The sequence below is a fragment of the Oncorhynchus mykiss genome, chromosome 13 (genome assembly GCF_013265735.2).
Source record: "Oncorhynchus mykiss isolate Arlee chromosome 13, USDA_OmykA_1.1, whole genome shotgun sequence".
NCBI lineage: Eukaryota > Metazoa > Chordata > Actinopteri > Salmoniformes > Salmonidae > Oncorhynchus > Oncorhynchus mykiss.
This window is the reverse complement of record NC_048577.1, coordinates 49,249,236-49,267,535: the sequence shown is the minus strand read 5'-3', so window position 1 is coordinate 49,267,535 and position 18,300 is coordinate 49,249,236. Positions and strand designations below refer to the sequence as shown.

The following is an 18,300-nucleotide window of genomic DNA, read 5'->3' as shown; positions in this document are numbered from 1 at the left end:
GTATATTTACACAGCAGTTATTGTATGCACATACTTCTCAAGTAAGGATTCTTACTAGCCAAACAATTTCCAGATGATAATTCTCAATTTAGCTGTAGGTGCAAACCTGTTATTGGCAACTAGCATCAAATGGCAGCTACTTTCAAGATATATTGAATGTTGAATTCTGTTTTTGGCCAAATTACAGCTGTAAGAAAATGTTTCTGGTTCTGACAATCAGACTTCATATTTTCTTTTAGAACCGGCCTTTAATTGTTGCCTGACTATTCCTGCCAATTCTTGCCTTGTATACACATTACATTGTATTGTTTTCTTCACCTCCGGATCATAACTATAGCAAATAAAATGTATATTGTCCATTTTATACATTTTTGTAAAAAATTCTATGTTGAATTGTTGTGTAAAATTGAACGTAAACATCATGACACTCCAATGAGTATTTCTATGGAAACATTAACATGAATACTTTCATCAATGCAGTTTAATGTTTTGTATCATTGTGGATTGTAATATTTGTTTTGATAGCAATATTTAATTGAAAATTGCTAGTCTATACAAATTACTTTTCTATTACATCACATTTTTTGTAATTATATTTCTGAAAATATTTGTCTTTACTGTGTGGTTTGTATTGAATAAATGTATTTGTATGCATTTTTTTTGTTACAGCTAGAGAGTGACTTTATATTAAGTAAAAGGTATTTGTAGCTATATTAACTTAATGTAAATAAGGCAAATAGCCTGAAAAGGAACTTAATTCAGATCAAATTGATGTAAATGTATTTTCATTTAATTACAAAATCTTTACAACATGCTATGTATAAATATAAAATACAAAGTAAGGCAATGACATGAATACAGTAAATGTAGAAATGATAATGTAAACAAAATGAAGTAATGTACATTTTTGGTATTTAAAACCAAAGGCAGTTTTCACGATTACTGTAAATCAGAAACACTGCCCTGATTTAATTATACCTAGTTCACAATTTGTCCTTTATAATTAGACATTTAGATTTAGTTCCTCACATATACACATGTATTTATTTCACTGATAAAAAATATAACATTGTTAAAAAATAAAGTTAATGTTGCATATCATAAATGGTAAAAGTGAAACGTCAAGGTTGAGACAGATAGTGGACATGGGAGTGTTTTGGAGTCAGGCCCCTGTATAGTGGCTCACAGTTTGTTTTGAATTTATACAGGATTTTTAAAAATCTGCTGTTTTATACTCATACAGTCTTGGACTCATGTATGTCAGCAAATAAACCGTGTCCATTAAATGCTATCTCAAAAACAAGTGCTTATTTTGTGTCCCCTTGCTCATCTCTCGTCTCTGAACCAACCTCTTATTCAGGAAGAAGGTAGTCTGACTACAGTCCTTACTCTTAAGTGCTAAAAGTCTGGTTGGGCTACTGATAAATGTCAAAATATCTTAATATTTATAATGTATTTATAGCTGTGGCATCACTTGAATGTTAACTATAAACCAGTCTTCCAGCGATAAATTCCAGAGTGACACAAAATAAAGTTAAAGGTGCCTTTGTAAATCCTTATCAGCAAGACAGCCTTATCAGAATGATACTCAGGGAGGCTGTATACAGTGGGGTCTCCCCGAGTCACCGGAGGTGCTTTTCCATCTGTTCCCACCTCACAGTGTCACAGCAGTCCAAGATCAATACTAAAGAAGTTGGACCGTTGTCCTGTAGCCATCCTTATGGTACAGTACATCCGACCTTGGTGGTTCCTGGGAATTGGTCAGTCTATCAGAGTGAGTATGTATGACACCAGTCCCAATAGTAGTGGGCTGAGTACCAGAATCACCACCCACACCACAATAGAAATGATCCCAAACGTTTTTGCCCGTTGGGAGTATTGTTTAGCCTTCTCTGGAGTCGTCTTCCTTGCCTCTCGAGCCTGTCATAGGGATAGAAGAGTACATTATATTTTGATATGACTCATATCTAAGATATAGACTTGTAAATGTAGATGTGCACATTTTGAGAACAAAGATGGTTCCTAAAGGGGCAACACCTTTTATTACATTACAGAATGTTTACAAAAACAGGTTTAAAAAAACAAGCTTGAAATTACCTTGACTGAGTTGACCAAAGCTAAAATGCCAATGCAGGAGAGTCCACAGATGATGCTGCTAATGGCCAGTCTCCTATAGTCCCTGTCCTTGGCACAGGAGGGAACAGTATGGTCACGACCACAGCAGGTGATCACTTGAAGGCAGGTGGTGTCATTTTGGGCATCTGTCGTTTCACCTGGACCTGGGACAGCAGTCAGTGGAATGTCCTCCATTGTTGCTGATTGGGAAGACATTTCTGAGGAGAAAATAGATGCAGCAGAGTTCAGAGGATAGATCAAATGCAGAACAAGGGAATACAATTATTCAAGTCTGATAGTACTGTATTATTTGCAGTTGTGACATTGTCATAAAGGATATAGGATATTAGTTTACTGAAACTAAATTAGTTTGTTCGTAATAGTCTTTCACTGACATGCCAACAAAAATGGTTTGAGATGCTGATTCTCTGCCAGGGTACTTCCTACAGACAAAACACTGTGAGGTATGCATTGCTATCTATCAAACAGGAGCCTGAAGAACTGGAATGATTACACTGTGCAGTGTGCAAGTGAATATATGCCAGAGTTAAATCATTAGCCATGGAGAAAGAAAACAGCAAGAGGGAAATGTTATGATTGTATGTCCACTGAGTATACCAAACATTACAAACACCTTCTATATTGAGTTGCACCCCAACAAGTTGGCTGGATGTCTTTTGGACGGTGGACCATTCTTGATACACACGGGAAACTGTTGAGTGTGAAAAACCCAGCAGCGTAGCAGTTCTTGACACAAACCTACTACCATACCCCGTTCAAAGGCACTTCAATATTTTGTCTTGCCTATTCACCCTCTGAATAGCACACATACCCAATCTATGTCTCAATTGTCTTTTTTTTTTACCATGTCCTCCCCTTCATTCATCTACACTGATTGAAGTGACATCAATAAAGGATCACCTGGATTCACCTGTTCAGTCTATGTCATGGAGAGAGCAGCTGTTCTTAATGTTTTTTATACTCAGTGTATATCACATTTAAGTGTGTTAGATGTCATTAGATACCATCAACATTATCTTACTGCTGTGTAATGTTAACATGAGAAACCTTTTCCTGTCCCAGTTTCAGTCTTGACCTGGTGAATTCCAGTAACTTGATATGTATTCTTACGGCAAAGATCATATCAATGAATGAAGAATAGTTACATTGTAATCGTCTCCCTTCAGCCTTTGACAACAGAACATTATTGGGGGCTTTTCAGAGCCCTTCTCATCAACTGATCATAAAGGAGAAGTATTTTAGGGAAATAACTTGGAGTGTCTGTAAAGTCCTGATTACTCAAAGCAATGAATGAGCGATGCTAAGCTCTTTTCCCATATGGTCTCATACACTCATTCTCAAAGGGAATCACATACGGAACAACATAACAGCATTTTTGTGGATTAACAAAGCACACAGTATCTGAAATGAAACAATAGTATATGAGACACCAAAAAAATATGGCTTACTAGTCCAGGCTTGATCTTGATTGGGAAAGTACAGCTCTGTATGCCTCTGTCTACTCTCCAGTCAAACTGAAATCCTCACTTATGACGGCTGACAGAGCTGTGAAGAAGAAAGCTGATATTTTCTTTGATTTATTTTCCTTCCTGGATTTAATTAATGATCACAGCTGCTAGTTGGTTGTGGCTTCAGGTTCGTGAAGACTTGATTTAACATATCCAAATGTTATCCAGATATTTCTTGTTTATAATATTTTCTTGAGCAATCTTTCTTTCTTTTGCAGTCTCAGTTTTGGTTGTGGTCACCATGAAAGTTAGTGGTGTCTGAAAAAGGAGAAGGCTGGGAGTGGATTATAACTCTTTCTTGTGTGAAACCTCCACGCCCCTTTACTGTTCACACTTTAACCTCCTCTGACGTCCCACTCCCTCCCACACGCTCAGGCCCTACCTTTATCTATATCTAACTACACTCTACCTCCACTTCAACCATACTTGTTGGTTCTCCACATTCTATTATTCTATCAATCATGTTGTTATGGAATACAGTGCCTCTTAGCTCCTCTTCTCTCTCTCTCTTGCTCGCTCTGTGCAACATTCCTGAAAACCTGCATGGGTGAGTCAAAACATGCCTTGCCTTGAGGGAAAACAAAGAGCTTGGTTTCATGTACTCTGTCCTTCCTTATCCCCCTCTGTACATGTTAATAACATCTTGATGACACTGTATTCATGTCTGTCTCCCCCTGTATCCCTCTTTTAAACTCACACCTTTCATGCACGCTTTGTTTCATACACACACATACAATTCCCAATATTTTTGGTCCATCGTAAGTGAGAATGCTTTAGGTAATTGGATAACTATGTGTTGAGACATGCCCACTCTCTCAAGGTCTCTGTTATACGTCAACTGTTTTGCTACTCTAGTCTAAGTTAACGTGCACACCCTGTTTCAAGACTTCCGCCAAACTACTCTGTTCTCTGACCCAGAGGTAAGGAATATTTATTTCAGTACTTGGGGACTACCAGACTGCATTCCTCAACAGTGATGTCACTCAAGCACACACACACTCGTCCACAGACACACATAACACTCGCACACATGCATTCTGATGCCACACACTTCCACTCCCACTCACACTTTCACTCACACCCACACACACACACTGCTGCTACTGTCTATTATCTATCATGTTGCCTGGTCACTTTACACCTACCTATATGTACATACCGTAGCTACCTCAGTTACCTTGTGCCCCTGCACATTGACTCAGTACTGGTACTTCTTGTATTTAGTCAAGTTATTGTTATTCATTATTGTTATTCTTTTTAAAATGTTACTTTTCCATTTTTTGTATCTTTAACTCTGCATTGTTGGGAAATTACCCGTAAGTAAGCATTTCACTGTTAGTCTACACCTGTTTTTTACGAAACATGTGACAAATACAATTTTATTGATTTTGTTTGACACACACAGAAACACACACAAATATAATACAAAACAAGAAAAATTCGAAGCCTGTGGAAAATTATCTGTGACTTCTGGATCAAGCTGTCCCAAAGCAATCGCGGGATTGGTCTAAACTGCAGGGACAGTTTCAGTCCTTAGCCAATAGAAAATACAGAATTTGTACAGCTGACGTGGCTTCTGAAAACACGGAAGTAAAGCTTTGGTAAGTAATAACAGGCAGCAGAAAGTACTATTGCATAAAATGCATAACTAAATATATTATTTACAAACATCTGTCTAACCGTGCAGGTGGTGTTTCATTAAATTGAGAAAGAGAAAATGCCAGTGGTGGCAACGGAGAGATATGGCTCCCTCGAGTCATGGAAATATCAGTTGAAGGATGGAGTAATGGAGAGAGAAAGAGAAGGGGGCAACGGTGGGACGACTGGAAAAACCATCATTGGCGTGTTCAAAGTGAGAATTTTTTTTACATTATAATGAATTTTGATAAAGGCTCACTGAATATAGTCTCACAACTGCTAAGGGAGTGAACGTTATTTATAATAAGGGTTACATGGAGAAAATCGGACATCTCTGAAGTGAAAATGGTTGGCCCTCTTCAGCAAAATATATTTGACCTAAACCCTCCCTGAACGCTTGAAAAAAAAACAAGTGACCCTCATCTATACCCCAAATAATTAAACATAAATTGGATAACAGGGAACATGCCTACCATTTACCCTCACTTCTTGGAACAGACCAGGGGCCTAATTTATAAACCTTTCATAATTTATTCATACATTTTATGAATAAAGTTTCATAATACTTTTCACACAAAAGTTGGCATTTAATAAAAGTTTAGCTTGACTGTGAGAATGTGCTCACCTCTCCGCAAACTTTAGACCATGTGTACACACATATATTGTATTGCAATTAAGCAGTGGCGATTTTAGCATGTAAATCTATTGGTGGGGCAAAAACAAAAATGTGGGATGCATGCCAGCAAAGCCACTACACAACACAACACTAAACAATACATTAATTGCACTATAACAGTAACAAACGGTGTCCACAAACTGTTAGGGCCTACATAAAGCTGTCCCAACCGCAGAGTCCCAACACCTTACCACTGTTACACCTGGCTATCAGCGGAGCCTTGTCTGGCAGCGAAACAGTCCATTCAGCCTCATTAACTGCCTTTAAAAAAAACATAGCTGATATGGCTGACTTGCTTAAACAAATGTGGTTTCTACTGACAATTGAGATATACAAACTATGGCATAAGGGGACGACAAGCGGATAAGAGGCAATCTGTAATTTCGATTAAGACATTAATGAACGAGGTAGGATGGACGTAGACAATATAACTATTTGTTCAGCACTTCTGAAATGTACAACGACAGAATTCAGAACATGGGCCGTTCTTACAATGTTCTCCCTGTACAAAAAGTCAGAACTGTAGGGTAAATAAAGGGGACATATAAACCAGACAATGAAAGCTCTTGCAATATTCAATGATTACATCTCTCCAAAACAGGTTATAGGCTACATGTGCACCACCAAGTTAGAACAGTAGGCAAAATAAAGAGGTGAAAAAATACCAAATTATTAGGATGAGACACATTGAACGCCGTTTGGGTCTTTGCGTGTCAAAAAAGATACACGTCATAACACTTTTCGACACATTAAATAAGCTTTTAATTTGACATGTCAAATAACAGCATTCTATTGTAGAATGTTGTGTGTGCTGAAGTTGCACGTGCAACCCAGGCGCCACAACTACTATCAGTAGCACTGTCAAAGCTGTGCAAACAAGCACACACCGGCCATGAATGACATGGGCTACTAACAGCTTACTACACAACATACACTTAGTATTACTTTCTTAGCTACAGTATACATATCTCCCTGGCATGTTACATCATTTATGCAGCAACATACAATACATTTTTGGAATCACCTTGTCTGCCATTCTCTGGATTTATGGTGGGAACTCGGAAAAAAACACACAGCCACTCCATTGAATAGCAGACTAATGTTAGTGGTTGCTTTGCAGTGCTTGCAGTTAGCCACTGATTCCTTTAAAACAACTCATTGGTGAATTTGCGATTTCCAACTTGTTGTGTAATCTTTATGTCCAATGGCCGATGAGCACCTATACATTTTATCTATAATTTATCTTCATATGACAAGGATTGTCGACTTGTTTTTTTGTTGTTGCGCAAAACCGGTGGGGCTCTGCCCTGAACGACGGGTCGCCACTGAGAGGAAGTATTTTGTGCAAATGGAGGATATGATGAAAAGCTTCATAAAAAACGAAAAACAGGAAAACATATGAACAAGAATGCAACCATTTACCATTAGTTAGAAGAATGAAAATAGATGTGTTTAAATTTAAAATCGAAAATAATTAGACATAGAAATCTTATAATTAGATATAGGAATCTTATTCCCTTTTTTAGGGAATATATTTGGAGAATATATTCCTTACTTTTTCTGGATGTGCTGGGTTCAAATTCTCAAAGGAGCCATACAACAAATTACCATCCACATCTCTCATTTAATTGGACCTTGTGGCCTTGTATATAGATAGGCTATATGTATTTAAAGTTTTGCAAAATCATAGGCAGCGCGGTTTATAATACCGGTATGCAGTTGAATTTAATAGCTGATCTTTTACATTGAAGTAGACCTATGTATGGCGTTTCAATTTGTATTCTCATGTGCATAAGTAGCCTACTGTGAAATGCTTTTCTAGCAGTAATAAATATCAGTAGTACAATAAAACATACATTAAAAAGTGAAGTAAAACAAAAACACAGAATAAATAGAACTGTACCTACTGTAAGTACTGTAATTGCATTTTTTTGTAGACTGCCCTACTATGTTTCAGAATTCACGGTTTCTCTATCATATTTAGATTGGGGGAAAAGTCCATGTAAAACGAATTAAAATGTTCTGCTGACAGGTCCACGAAAATGTGCCATTGTTTTCTCGTTCAGAAACTGACAGTTATTTTCCAGATACAGCATAAATGACTGCTAACACATTAAATCGGGCAGTAGTTTAGGTAAAATATTTCACAGTATGTGTAGGCTATGGTATTGCTGTGCGATAGGAACACGACATCATTGCCTATTTAATCCCAGAGCCTATACCAAGGCAGGGCATATAAACCCAATAATCTATTGATAAACTAAATATTTGCATGACGTGGCCTAATGCCAATAGTTCCAAATTAAGCAGCAAATAAAGGGTCACCATAAAAGGTGAATGGAGGGTGTTATTGTCACCATAACAGGTGAATGGAGGGTGTTTTCCAGGCTGAGTTGTGAAGCTTGTTCACACCAGTGGAGGCTGGTGGGAGGAGCTATAGTAGGACTAGCTCATTGTAATAGCTGGCATGGAATTAATAGAATGGAGTGTAACGTGGTTTCCATGTGTTTTATACGTTCCATTTATTCCATTCCAGCCACTACAATGAGTCTGTCCTCCTATAGCTCCTGCTCATATTCACCCTCTCCTTCTTAACCTAAACAGAACATGGGCTAGTCGGCGCGCAATCCCCCAAAAATTCAGAAGAAGCCTTTGACTCTCCTGAACAGCCACCGTAGGCCTACACAGCACAGCCATTGGTTAGGCATTGGTCAGCAAGAACAGAGCAGGCTGGGGCTCAGGGTTGGAATATCCATTGCAGTGTGTAATGCTTCCTAGTTTTATTTACCCCATCCCAACAGCTATCTTAGAAATATAACTTTGCTCTGTGCTTCTCCTAGCATGCACATATAGGCTATGGATCATTTGATTGAGACCACACTAAATAGCCTATAAGCACACTTGATATTGCATGCCCGGTGGAGAATCAGAGATGAGGGGAGGCATCGGGCACACATCGATATATAGCCTAGTAAGCAACTCATTCTAAAACACTGAGAAATATAGAAATGTCATCAATTACAAATTACATGACCCTCCCCTGAAGTAGATTTTAAAAAATACTGAACCCTCCCCTGGAGTAGATTTAAAAAATACTAAACCCTCCCCTTGACTGAAATGTAAAAAGCATGACCCTCCCCCATTTTCCTCCAGGTACCCATACTGTAAATTTAAATCCGTCCCTAAACACCCCCCCCCCCCCCCCCTCCCCCCATATCTCTCTCTCTCTCATATCGTCCTCTCTCTCTCTCTCATATCTCATCTACTCTTGTTAGAGTGTCTTCTTGCCTCAAGGGTATCCAGAGAGTGTCAGTGGCGATTACCTGCAGTATCAATTTTGGGATACTCTTCAGGTAGGTCTGTGTGAGAAAGACAGAGGATGTTGTTTTGTGGATATGTGTGCCATTATTTTGAAATGTCAAATTTATTATATACATTTTAACACTCTGTTGCACTCTCCCCCCCCCCTCTCCCTCTCTCTGACACACACACACAGGCCTTCTCCAGTTCTCTTTCAGGTACTCTTGCCACCCAGGCCTCTTTAAGGGGTGTTGGTGTTGGAAACCAAGAGGCAACAGTTGCTGCTGCAACAATTACCTGGTTATTACGAGGTTAGTGTTAATGACTGTGATAAGACTATTGTCTTCTTTCCTGTTAAGGGGTTTTATAAAAAAAAAGCTATCTACATTTTAGATGGCACAGGCATGCTGGGAAGAATCCTATTTGCCTGGCTTAAAGGGTGAGTTTTGATTTGTTTTGTAATCTACTATTAGTAATTTTCAATATTGTTTTTCAAATGTTGTCTTTCTCTGTGTTTTAGGAATAAACTGGACTCTGAGGCCAAAAAATGGAGGTAGGGATGTCAAGCATCACCAAAGTGAGTGTTCATTGTGTGTTATGGAATTATTGGGTATGTCAATACTTGTGCTGTTTTCCTTAGGCTTGTTGCTGATGTTCTCAATGATATCGCCATGTTCATGGAAATACTGGCTCCTAACTTCCCAACATGCTTCACTCTAATTGTGTGCTCTGCTGGAATATTCAAGGTAAATCTGAATACCATATTCTCACTAGCATTGATTTTGCAGATAGCAACCAGCTATTTTGAAGGTTTTACTTGCAATGTTCCTAATATGTGGTTGTTTTACCTACTTTGGTTGAATGCACTGATTGTAATTCACTCTGAATAAGAGCGTCTGCTAAATGTACACTGTTCGATCTCTCTCTGTGTTTGTCAGTCCATTGTCGGGGTTGCAGGTGGGGCCACCAGAGCTGCTTTGACTCTTCACCAAGCCCGCAGAGACAACATGGCGGACATCTCTGCCAAAGATGGCAGCCAGGTGCTCCATACATATTTCTCTACTTGATGATACTGTAACTAACCCATGGCTTTTACTATCCTGTCTTGTACTGCTGCTTTAAGATGAGGATCTTATTGTAATTCATGTGTTCTTTACAGGAGACTTTAGTGAATCTGGCTGGACTGCTGGTCAGTCTGATCCTTATTCCTCTTGTCACTGACAATCCACTGTGAGTCCTCTATTGCACTGCTTACACTGCCACTGTATGAGATAGGACATGACAGCTCTATATAGCTAACCTATTGGTTATTCAATGGAGATTGATCTGTTTTCCATCCTTTCTCATCTCCTCAGGCTGACGTTCGTCCTCTTCTTCCTTTTCACCATCCTCCACCTTTGTGCAAATTACAAAGCAGTGCGTTCAGTTGTCATGGAGACACTCAACGAAGCTCGGCTTGCTATTGTGCTCCACCAATACCTGAGAGATGGACGGGTCCTCGGTCCACTAGAGGCCAATCTTAAAGAGCCTGTATTCTTGGGTATGGCTGACATTCAGTGAATAATAAACAATGAAATGGCTTGTTGATCATTATGGCTATCAACTATCAATGGCTTTAACATACTTTTCTGCTGTTTATTTTTTTAGAGTTCAGGAGGATAGTGCCAATCAAACTGGGAGTGAGGCTAGGGGAATTTATTTATACGTAAGTTGTTGTCTGCCTGTTTGGTATGAAAGTGAAGTGTGCTCAGATTTGGATGTTCATGATCAATGATATAATTTCTTTCATTTTGTAGGTCAGAGGACCTTAATTTGGCCATGAAAAACAACCACAAGCCCTTCCTTATCGGAGTCAAACGTGGTGTGTATAACATCTTTCAGTAATCCCCCACCAACTGCTGTACTCAGTTGTGATGTGGGTTGTTTCTAGATGGGTGTACATTACATCATGTCATTTTAATAGATGGTGTATGTCATCTGAGTGTTCTTGAATGTGCTATTTCTCTCCCTTAGGCTCTGTGTGTGTTTGTTTGGGACCAGATGCATCTGTATGTGATGAGATTAGGGCTGTGTGCCAAGCAGTGTGCCTCTGCACTGTGTTACACCCTGTCTCGCCACTAGAGGGGGCTCTCAAACAACTCTCAATGTCACACAGCAACAGTGAGCCTTTAATGATCATCTTTACATGACAGGTTAAACCAATCTATTTGTCAATGCTGTGTTATAACTCTGTTATCCCTTTTTCCTCTATGTTATCATTTTCCTTTCCCTCAAGATCATTGGGAGCTGGTGCATGAGAGTCATAAACTTATGGACCAAATTTTTCAGCCATTCCTCAAAGGTAAGCTCAGTGTAACAAGGTGTGCTCAGTCAGTAGCTGTTTACTCCCACCGTGTATGTTGGGATGTAGTCAGTGGCGTCCGTTCAGCTAAACCTAGGGTATGCCCCTCTCCCAAGGAATTGTTTGGAAGTTGAAGCTCATTTACTGCATTTCTACACAGTTTAAAATGCTATTTGGAGAACAGCAAAAACCAATAAAAATGATCCCAGCCATTAATTATCACCTCAATATTGGGTTTAAAGGTCTGTGGAATGGTGTGTAAAATGTCAACCACTACTCAACTTCATAAATTGACTCATTTACTTGTGGAACAGCACATACAGTGAACATGAAATGGATGCATAATACAGGCTATCAAGTCACAACAAGGACGATTTTCAAATGCCGATATCAATGTTATTTTATTTTCTTATTATTATTATTTTTTATCCCAGGCCCCGTCCCCGCAGGAAGGCTTTTGACTTTTGTAAGGCCGTCATTGTAAATAAGAATTTGTTCTTAAGACTTGCCTAGTTAAATAAAGGTTAAATACATGTGAGTATCTGGTGAATAAAACAACTGGCCGCGAATGTAAACTCTGCCAGATAAATCATAAACATGCATTGAAATAAAAAGCAGAGGCCTACACAAAATGACTTACCTAGGCCTACAACTGACAAGGACGCATGACTCGACCAAAGAATGTCCAAAATCACAAAATACAAATGGAAAATCTACACATGCCTTTTTAAAAAGGGAGTTAAGGCCCCTTTACATGTCACCTTATCAAACCATAGAGATAGATAGAAGTTTCATATTTTAAATGTGCCATCATACCGAATATGAGCAGCGTCATTGAGGCAATCTCCATTTTGATGTAGTCAATTTTCTTCTTCACTATTGGCTGATCCCTCCTGATGACCTGGAAGGACATGACTCGAACACGGTCACCAGGGGGCTCAGCCAATGAAGTTGGAAGTCCCATCCAGTTGACAACATTAAAATGGTGGAAGCCCTCATGGCGCTGCCCATGCTAAAATGGCCTTTTGGCCACTAGAGGAAACCTATATATTTCCAGTTATTGCGCTGCATAATGTGTGCGCACCAAGCTCACTTTCTAATTTCTGTAATATTCACCAGGGAAGGAAAACATTCAACGAATATTGAGGCATTTTATCAACAAGGTGCCTCAGAGTATTTAAACATTCTATTAACCAACGATGTGGCACTGAAAATATTGATGTAAACGTCCCTTTTTCAGGACCCTGTCTTTTAAAGATAATTCGTAAAAATCCAAATAACTTCATAGATCTTCATTGTAAAGGGTTTAAACACCGTTTCCCATGGTCAATGAGCCATAAACAATTAATGAACATGCTCCTGCGGAACGGTCATTAAGACAATAACAGCTTACAGACGATAGGCAATTAAGGTCACAGTTATGAAAACTTAGGACACTAAAGAGGCATTTCTACTGACTCTGAAAAACACCAAAGAAAGATGCCCAGGGTCCCTGCTCATCTGCGTGAACGTGCCTTAGGCATGCAGCAAGGAGACATGAGGACTGTAAATGTGGCCAGGGCAATAAATTGCAATGTCCGTACTGTGAGACGCCTAAGACAGCGCTACAGGGAGACAGGGCGGACAGCTGATGGTCCTCGCAGTGGCAGACCACGTGTAACAACACCTGCACAGGACCGGTACATCCGAACATCACACCTGCGGGACAGGTACAGGATGGCAACAACAACTGCCCGAGTTACACCAGGAACGCACAATCCCTCCATCAGGGCTCAGACTGTCCGCAATAGGCTGAGAGAGGCTGGACTGAGGGCTTGTAGGCCTGTTGTTAGGCGGGTCCTCACCAGACATCACCGGCAACAACGTCACCTATGGGCACAAACACACCGTCGCTGGACCAGACAGGACTGGCTAAAAGTGCTCTTCACTGACGAGTCACGGTTTTGCCTCACCAGGGGTGATGGTCGGATTTGCGTTTATCGTCGAAGGAATGAGCGTTACACCAATGCCTGTACTCTGGAGCGGGATCGATTTTGAGGTGGAGGGTCCGTCATGGTCTGGGGCGGTGTGTCACAGCATCATCGGACTGAGGTTGTTGTCATTGCAGGCAATCTCAACACTGTGCGTTACAGAGAAGACATCCTCCTCCCTCATGTGGTACCCTTCCTGCAGGCTCATCCTGACAAGACCCTCCAGCATGACAATGCCACCACGCACAGAACAAGCAGTATGGCTGATTTCCGGCAAGACAGGAATGTCAGTGTTCTGCCATGGCCAGCGAAGAGCCTGGATCTCAATCCCATTGAGCACTTCTTGAACCTGTTGGATCAGAGGCTGAGGGCTAGGGCCATTCCCCCCGGAAATGTCCAGGAACTTGATGGAAGAGTGGGGTAACATCTCACAGCAAGAACTGGCAAATCTGGTGCAGTCCATGAGGAGATGCACTGCCGTACTTAATGCAGCTGGTGGCCACACCAGATACCGACCGTTACTTTTGATTTTGATCCCCCCCCCCCCCCCCCCCCCTTGTTCAGGGACACATTATTCAATTTCTGTTAGTCACATGTCTGTAGAACTTGTTCAGTTTATGTCTCAGTTGTTGAATCTTATGTTCATACAAATATTTACATATTTGCTACATGAAGTTTGCTGAAAATAAACGCAGTTGAAAGTGAGATGTTTCTTTTTTTGCTGAGTTCAGTAACCAACGAAGGGGCGGCTCGCTCCATTTGTTCCCCGGTCCAGCTTGTCTCCATCTGATAGTGCAACCTCTGTGTATGCAACACATCACTATCAGGGTGCTCATATTTAAAAAGTGCTACATCCACACTATAGCTAAATAACTTTTGCAAGCAAGATTGTTAGAATATATCATTTTAAATCAGGAAGATGGACAAGCAAGACTGATAGTGAGTGGTGGAAATGCATTATACCAGAGGCAGGTAGGCTACAGGTGGGGATTAAGGATACAGGCAGAGGATGATGATGATCATGAAGTTGACCTACAGCAAGAAGTTGAAAAAAGTTAGCCCAACTAAGTAATCATGAATGATTTACATTATCTCAATAATCATTATGTCACTGCATGACAATGCACATTTGTTATAGCCTACAATTGTTTGTTTTTAAGGCCAAAACCAGGAAACCAAACTTGCTCTAGCCTACTGGGTGAATGAATGAAAATATAAATTAGCTCTACAGCTTTCATAACCCATATTTGAATGGCAATAAATGCTTTTGTTTTTGAACAGCCACCAAAAAGTAGGGCCCAATGATCTCCTGGCTATCAAATAAGACATCAAATTCAAAGCATTCAGCACACTGCCTAAATTGCTGTCCGTCAAAGCAAACTGGCACTGTCCCTGCTTTCTAAAAGTGATAAATAAGAGTTTACTCAGGCCGTTAACCATTGAAGAAAAAATGGTCACGGTTCCTGTCTGTATAAGTTGTCGTTTTCTCTCTCGCATGAGCAGGCTTTACCCATGTGAGCTCGCGGTTCCTCCATAATATCTGGCATGCTCACGCAAGAGAAGGAACAGCTGTCTCTGGTCTACTTATTGTCCGCTCCTGCCCCGTCAGGGGCAATAAGTAGACAAGAGTGGCCCTGCCCCAATCAGAAAAAAATTGGGAGTGGGGTGTCTCGATTTCTCTACTCTCTCCGAGCGATGCTCCACATGGTCCTAAAGCCAGCTCTCAATATGCTAAACAGCTGTTGCATTTTAAATCGGGATTGGAATGATTTGAGTCTAATTTACATTTTTGGTCTTGAGCGCATACCCAACTGACGCCCCTGGATGTTGTAACACTGGTCAGTCACCATTGTTTGTGCTTCATCTCTTCTAGCTCTGGAGGTAGCTGGATGGCAGACCAGTCGAACCCTACTGGACTGGAATGAATGGAGGGTGGAGTGGAAGAAGAAGAGCAGTTAAAGGAGTGGCAGGGTCTCTGGAGAGCAACAACTGCAAGGCAATAGGCTGAGCTCTCTGTCAAACATTCATTGTGACATGCTCAAAGATTAATATGCTCAGATTCATTTAAAGGTTTTTGTCCTTTTATGGTACATTTTATGGTACATTTTATACAAACAACTTCAGAATAAACTTGACCATAACTTTAACCATCTTATGTCCAGAGTGATATTACCAGCCCCTGAAAGTAAGCCTCTGACTAGCCTGATACATCATCCAGTGATAGCCAGCAAGCTAGTCACAGTCTGACATAATGCAATACAATAAATCTTTGGAAACGGTTCTCTCATGACCTTTGGAAACCAGAATATTGAATAAAATTACATTTGAACTTTGTCTGCCCATTTGTCTGGGGGATTGGTCCTTTTGAGACAAAATATTAAAAGGATTGTACTGTATCTACTGGCTCCCAAGTGGCTCAGCGGTATAAGGCACTGCATCTCAGTGGAAGAAGTGTCACTACAGTTCCTGGTTCGAATCCGGCCATGATTGGGAGCCCCATAGGGTGGCGCACAATTTTCCCAGTGTTATCCGGGTTTGGCCGGGGTAGGCCATCATTGTAAATAAAAATTTGTTCTTAACTGACTTGCCTAGTCAAATAAAGGTTCAAAAGAAATTATATTAAATCAGACTTTCCAAACGTGGGTCCCACTTCTCTGCTTGCCTCATGTCAAAATAAAAGTCAGTGACAAGTGATCCCTTCCCACTGGCCAGACCATGTAATTTCCACGTGGATAATTGGGTAATAGTTGGTTGATATGATATTCCAACCTATATTCACCCACTCAAAAAGACAGCCAAAAGATATGCTGTGATTTTAAAATGGTTATTTTTTAGAAATATCCGATTTAGATAATTGTTCATACTCAAGAGTCACGGCCCCAGTAGAAGCACCTTTGGCGGTGATTACAATTTTGAGTCATCTTGGGTGTATCTGTATCAGCATTGCACATACTGTATGGATTTGTGGATTTTTCTCCCATTCTTCCCTGCAGATTTTTTCAAGCTCTGTTAAGTTAGATGGGGAGCGGCGGTGGACAGCAATCATCAAGAATTTCCACAAATGTAAATGTGATTCAAGGCTGGATTTCAGCTGGGCCACTCAAGGACTTTCATATTCTTGTTCTGAAGCCATTCTGGCATTGCTTTGGCTGTATGCTTGGGGTCACTGTCCTGTTAGACTGGGGCCGTGACCAAGTTAAGGTCATGTACATTCTGAAGTATGTTCTCATCAAGGATTTGCCTGTGTCCTTGCCGCTGAAAAGCATCCCCATAGCATGATGCTGCCACCACCATGCTTCACGGTAGGGATGGTGTTCAACAGCTGTGTGTGCCTGGTTTTCTCCAGTCATAGCCTTATGCTCTGAGTCTTTCACATGCATTTTTGCTTACTCCAGGTGTGCTGTCGTGTGCCTTTTTCTCAGGTGTGACTTCAATCTGGTTATTCTCCTATAAAACCCAGATTGGTGAAGTGCTGTAAAGACTGTCGTCCTTCTGGCAGGTTCTTCCATCTCAGCCAAGGAACTCTGTAGTTCTATCAGAGTGGGCATTTGGTTCTTGGTCACCTCGCTCAGTTTGGTCGGACAACCAGCTCTATGCAGAGTCTGGGTAGTTCCATATTTTTTTTAATTTCCCAATGATGGAGACCACTGTGCTCATGGAAACTTTCAACACTATAGAAATAGTTTTATAGCCATTCCCAGATATATTCCTCCTTGCAATTGTATCTAGTCGATCACAGGACAGTTCCCTGGACTTCATGGTATAGTTTCTGCTCTGACATGCGCTATCAACAGTGGGAACTTATATAGACAGGTGTGTTTCTTTCTAAATCATGTCAAAACAATTGAATTGGCCACAGGTGGACTCCAATCAAGTTCTAGTGACATCTCAAGGATGATCAGAGTATATTGGATGCACCTGAGCTCAATTTGGAGTGTCATAGAAAAGTGGTGTGAATACTTAAGTAAATAAGATATTTCTGTAAAAAAATATAGCAATTTAAAATCAGGCTTTAATTAAACAAAATGTCATTTTTAGGTGTATGAATAATATAATATAAGGGGTATGAATTCTTTCTGAAAGCGCTATAGAGAGAATACAGTAGACGGCATGTGTGAAAAAGTGATTTATGATCTATTTTTAGTGTCACGTGTTTATGCCCTTTTATGGACATCCTGTCTGGATGTTCTCAAGCTATCAAGAGTGAGTGCTTATGTAATATGATAGTGCAGCTGTTCCTTTGAAGTAAAGTACACTGCTCAAAAAAATAAAGGGAACACTAAAATAACACATCCTAGATCTGAATGAATGAAATATTCTTATTTAAATACTTTTTTCTTTACATAGTTGAATGTGCTGACAACAAAATCACACAAAAATTATCAATGGAAATCAAATTTATCAACCCATGGAGATCTGGATTTGGAGTCACACTCAAAATTAAAGTGGAAAACCACACTACAGGCTGATCCAACTTTGATGTAATGTCCTTAAAACAAGTCAAAATGAAGCTCAGTACTGTGTGTGGCCTCCACGTGCCTGTATGACCTCCCTACAACTTCTGGGCATGCTCCTGATGAGGTGGCGGATGGTCTCCTGAGGGATCTCCTCCCAGACCTGGACTAAAGCATCCGCCAACTCCTGAACAGTCTGTGGTGCAACGTGGCGTTGGTGGATGGAGCGAGACATGATGTCCCAGATGTGCTCAATTGGATTCAGGTCTGGGGAACG

The 18,300-nt window shown here is 40.4% G+C and overlaps 1 protein-coding gene and 1 long non-coding RNA gene across 3 annotated transcripts; one reads left to right on the top strand and one right to left on the bottom strand.

The window, feature by feature from the left end:
- Positions 1 to 768: 768 nt before the first annotated feature.
- LOC110486678 lies at positions 769 to 4,007 on the bottom strand. Its single transcript, XR_002468097.2, has 3 exons — positions 3,585 to 4,007; positions 2,098 to 2,333; positions 769 to 1,920 (listed from the first exon to the last, which is right to left on the bottom strand). It is a non-coding gene; the product is annotated as an uncharacterized LOC110486678 (long non-coding RNA).
- A 193-nt stretch (positions 4,008 to 4,200) lies between these two features.
- rusf1 (RUS family member 1) lies at positions 4,201 to 15,909 on the top strand. Of its 2 annotated transcripts, XM_036941389.1 has the most exons (16): positions 4,201 to 4,564; positions 5,050 to 5,245; positions 5,332 to 5,496; positions 9,234 to 9,311; positions 9,455 to 9,569; positions 9,652 to 9,697; positions 9,779 to 9,811; positions 9,899 to 10,004; positions 10,197 to 10,298; positions 10,418 to 10,488; positions 10,614 to 10,798; positions 10,906 to 10,963; positions 11,055 to 11,119; positions 11,272 to 11,418; positions 11,534 to 11,599; positions 15,443 to 15,909. In XM_036941389.1, exons 3-16 carry the CDS (start codon positions 5,362 to 5,364, stop codon positions 15,526 to 15,528), a joined length of 1,293 nt encoding a protein of 430 aa, XP_036797284.1. In that variant the 5' UTR covers positions 4,201 to 4,564; positions 5,050 to 5,245; positions 5,332 to 5,361; the 3' UTR covers positions 15,529 to 15,909. The 2 variants fall into 2 exon arrangements, with proteins under 2 accessions (XP_036797284.1, XP_036797285.1); XM_036941390.1 differs by lacking the exons at positions 4,201 to 4,564; positions 9,652 to 9,697 and having other exon boundaries at positions 5,033 to 5,245.
- Positions 15,910 to 18,300: the final 2,391 nt, after the last annotated feature.

Excerpts from the sequence above, each read along its gene's own strand:
- rusf1 (XM_036941389.1), top strand. The coding sequence starts at position 5,362 with ATGCCAGTGGTGGCAACGGAGAGATATGGCTCCCTCGAGTCATGGAAA. Across the intron at positions 9,698-9,778 it reads CTATTTGCCTGGCTTAAAGG|GAATAAACTGGACTCTGAGG; the intron begins GTGAGTTTTGAT and ends TCTGTGTTTTAG. Across the intron at positions 9,812-9,898 it reads TCTGAGGCCAAAAAATGGAG|GCTTGTTGCTGATGTTCTCA; the intron begins GTAGGGATGTCA and ends TGTTTTCCTTAG.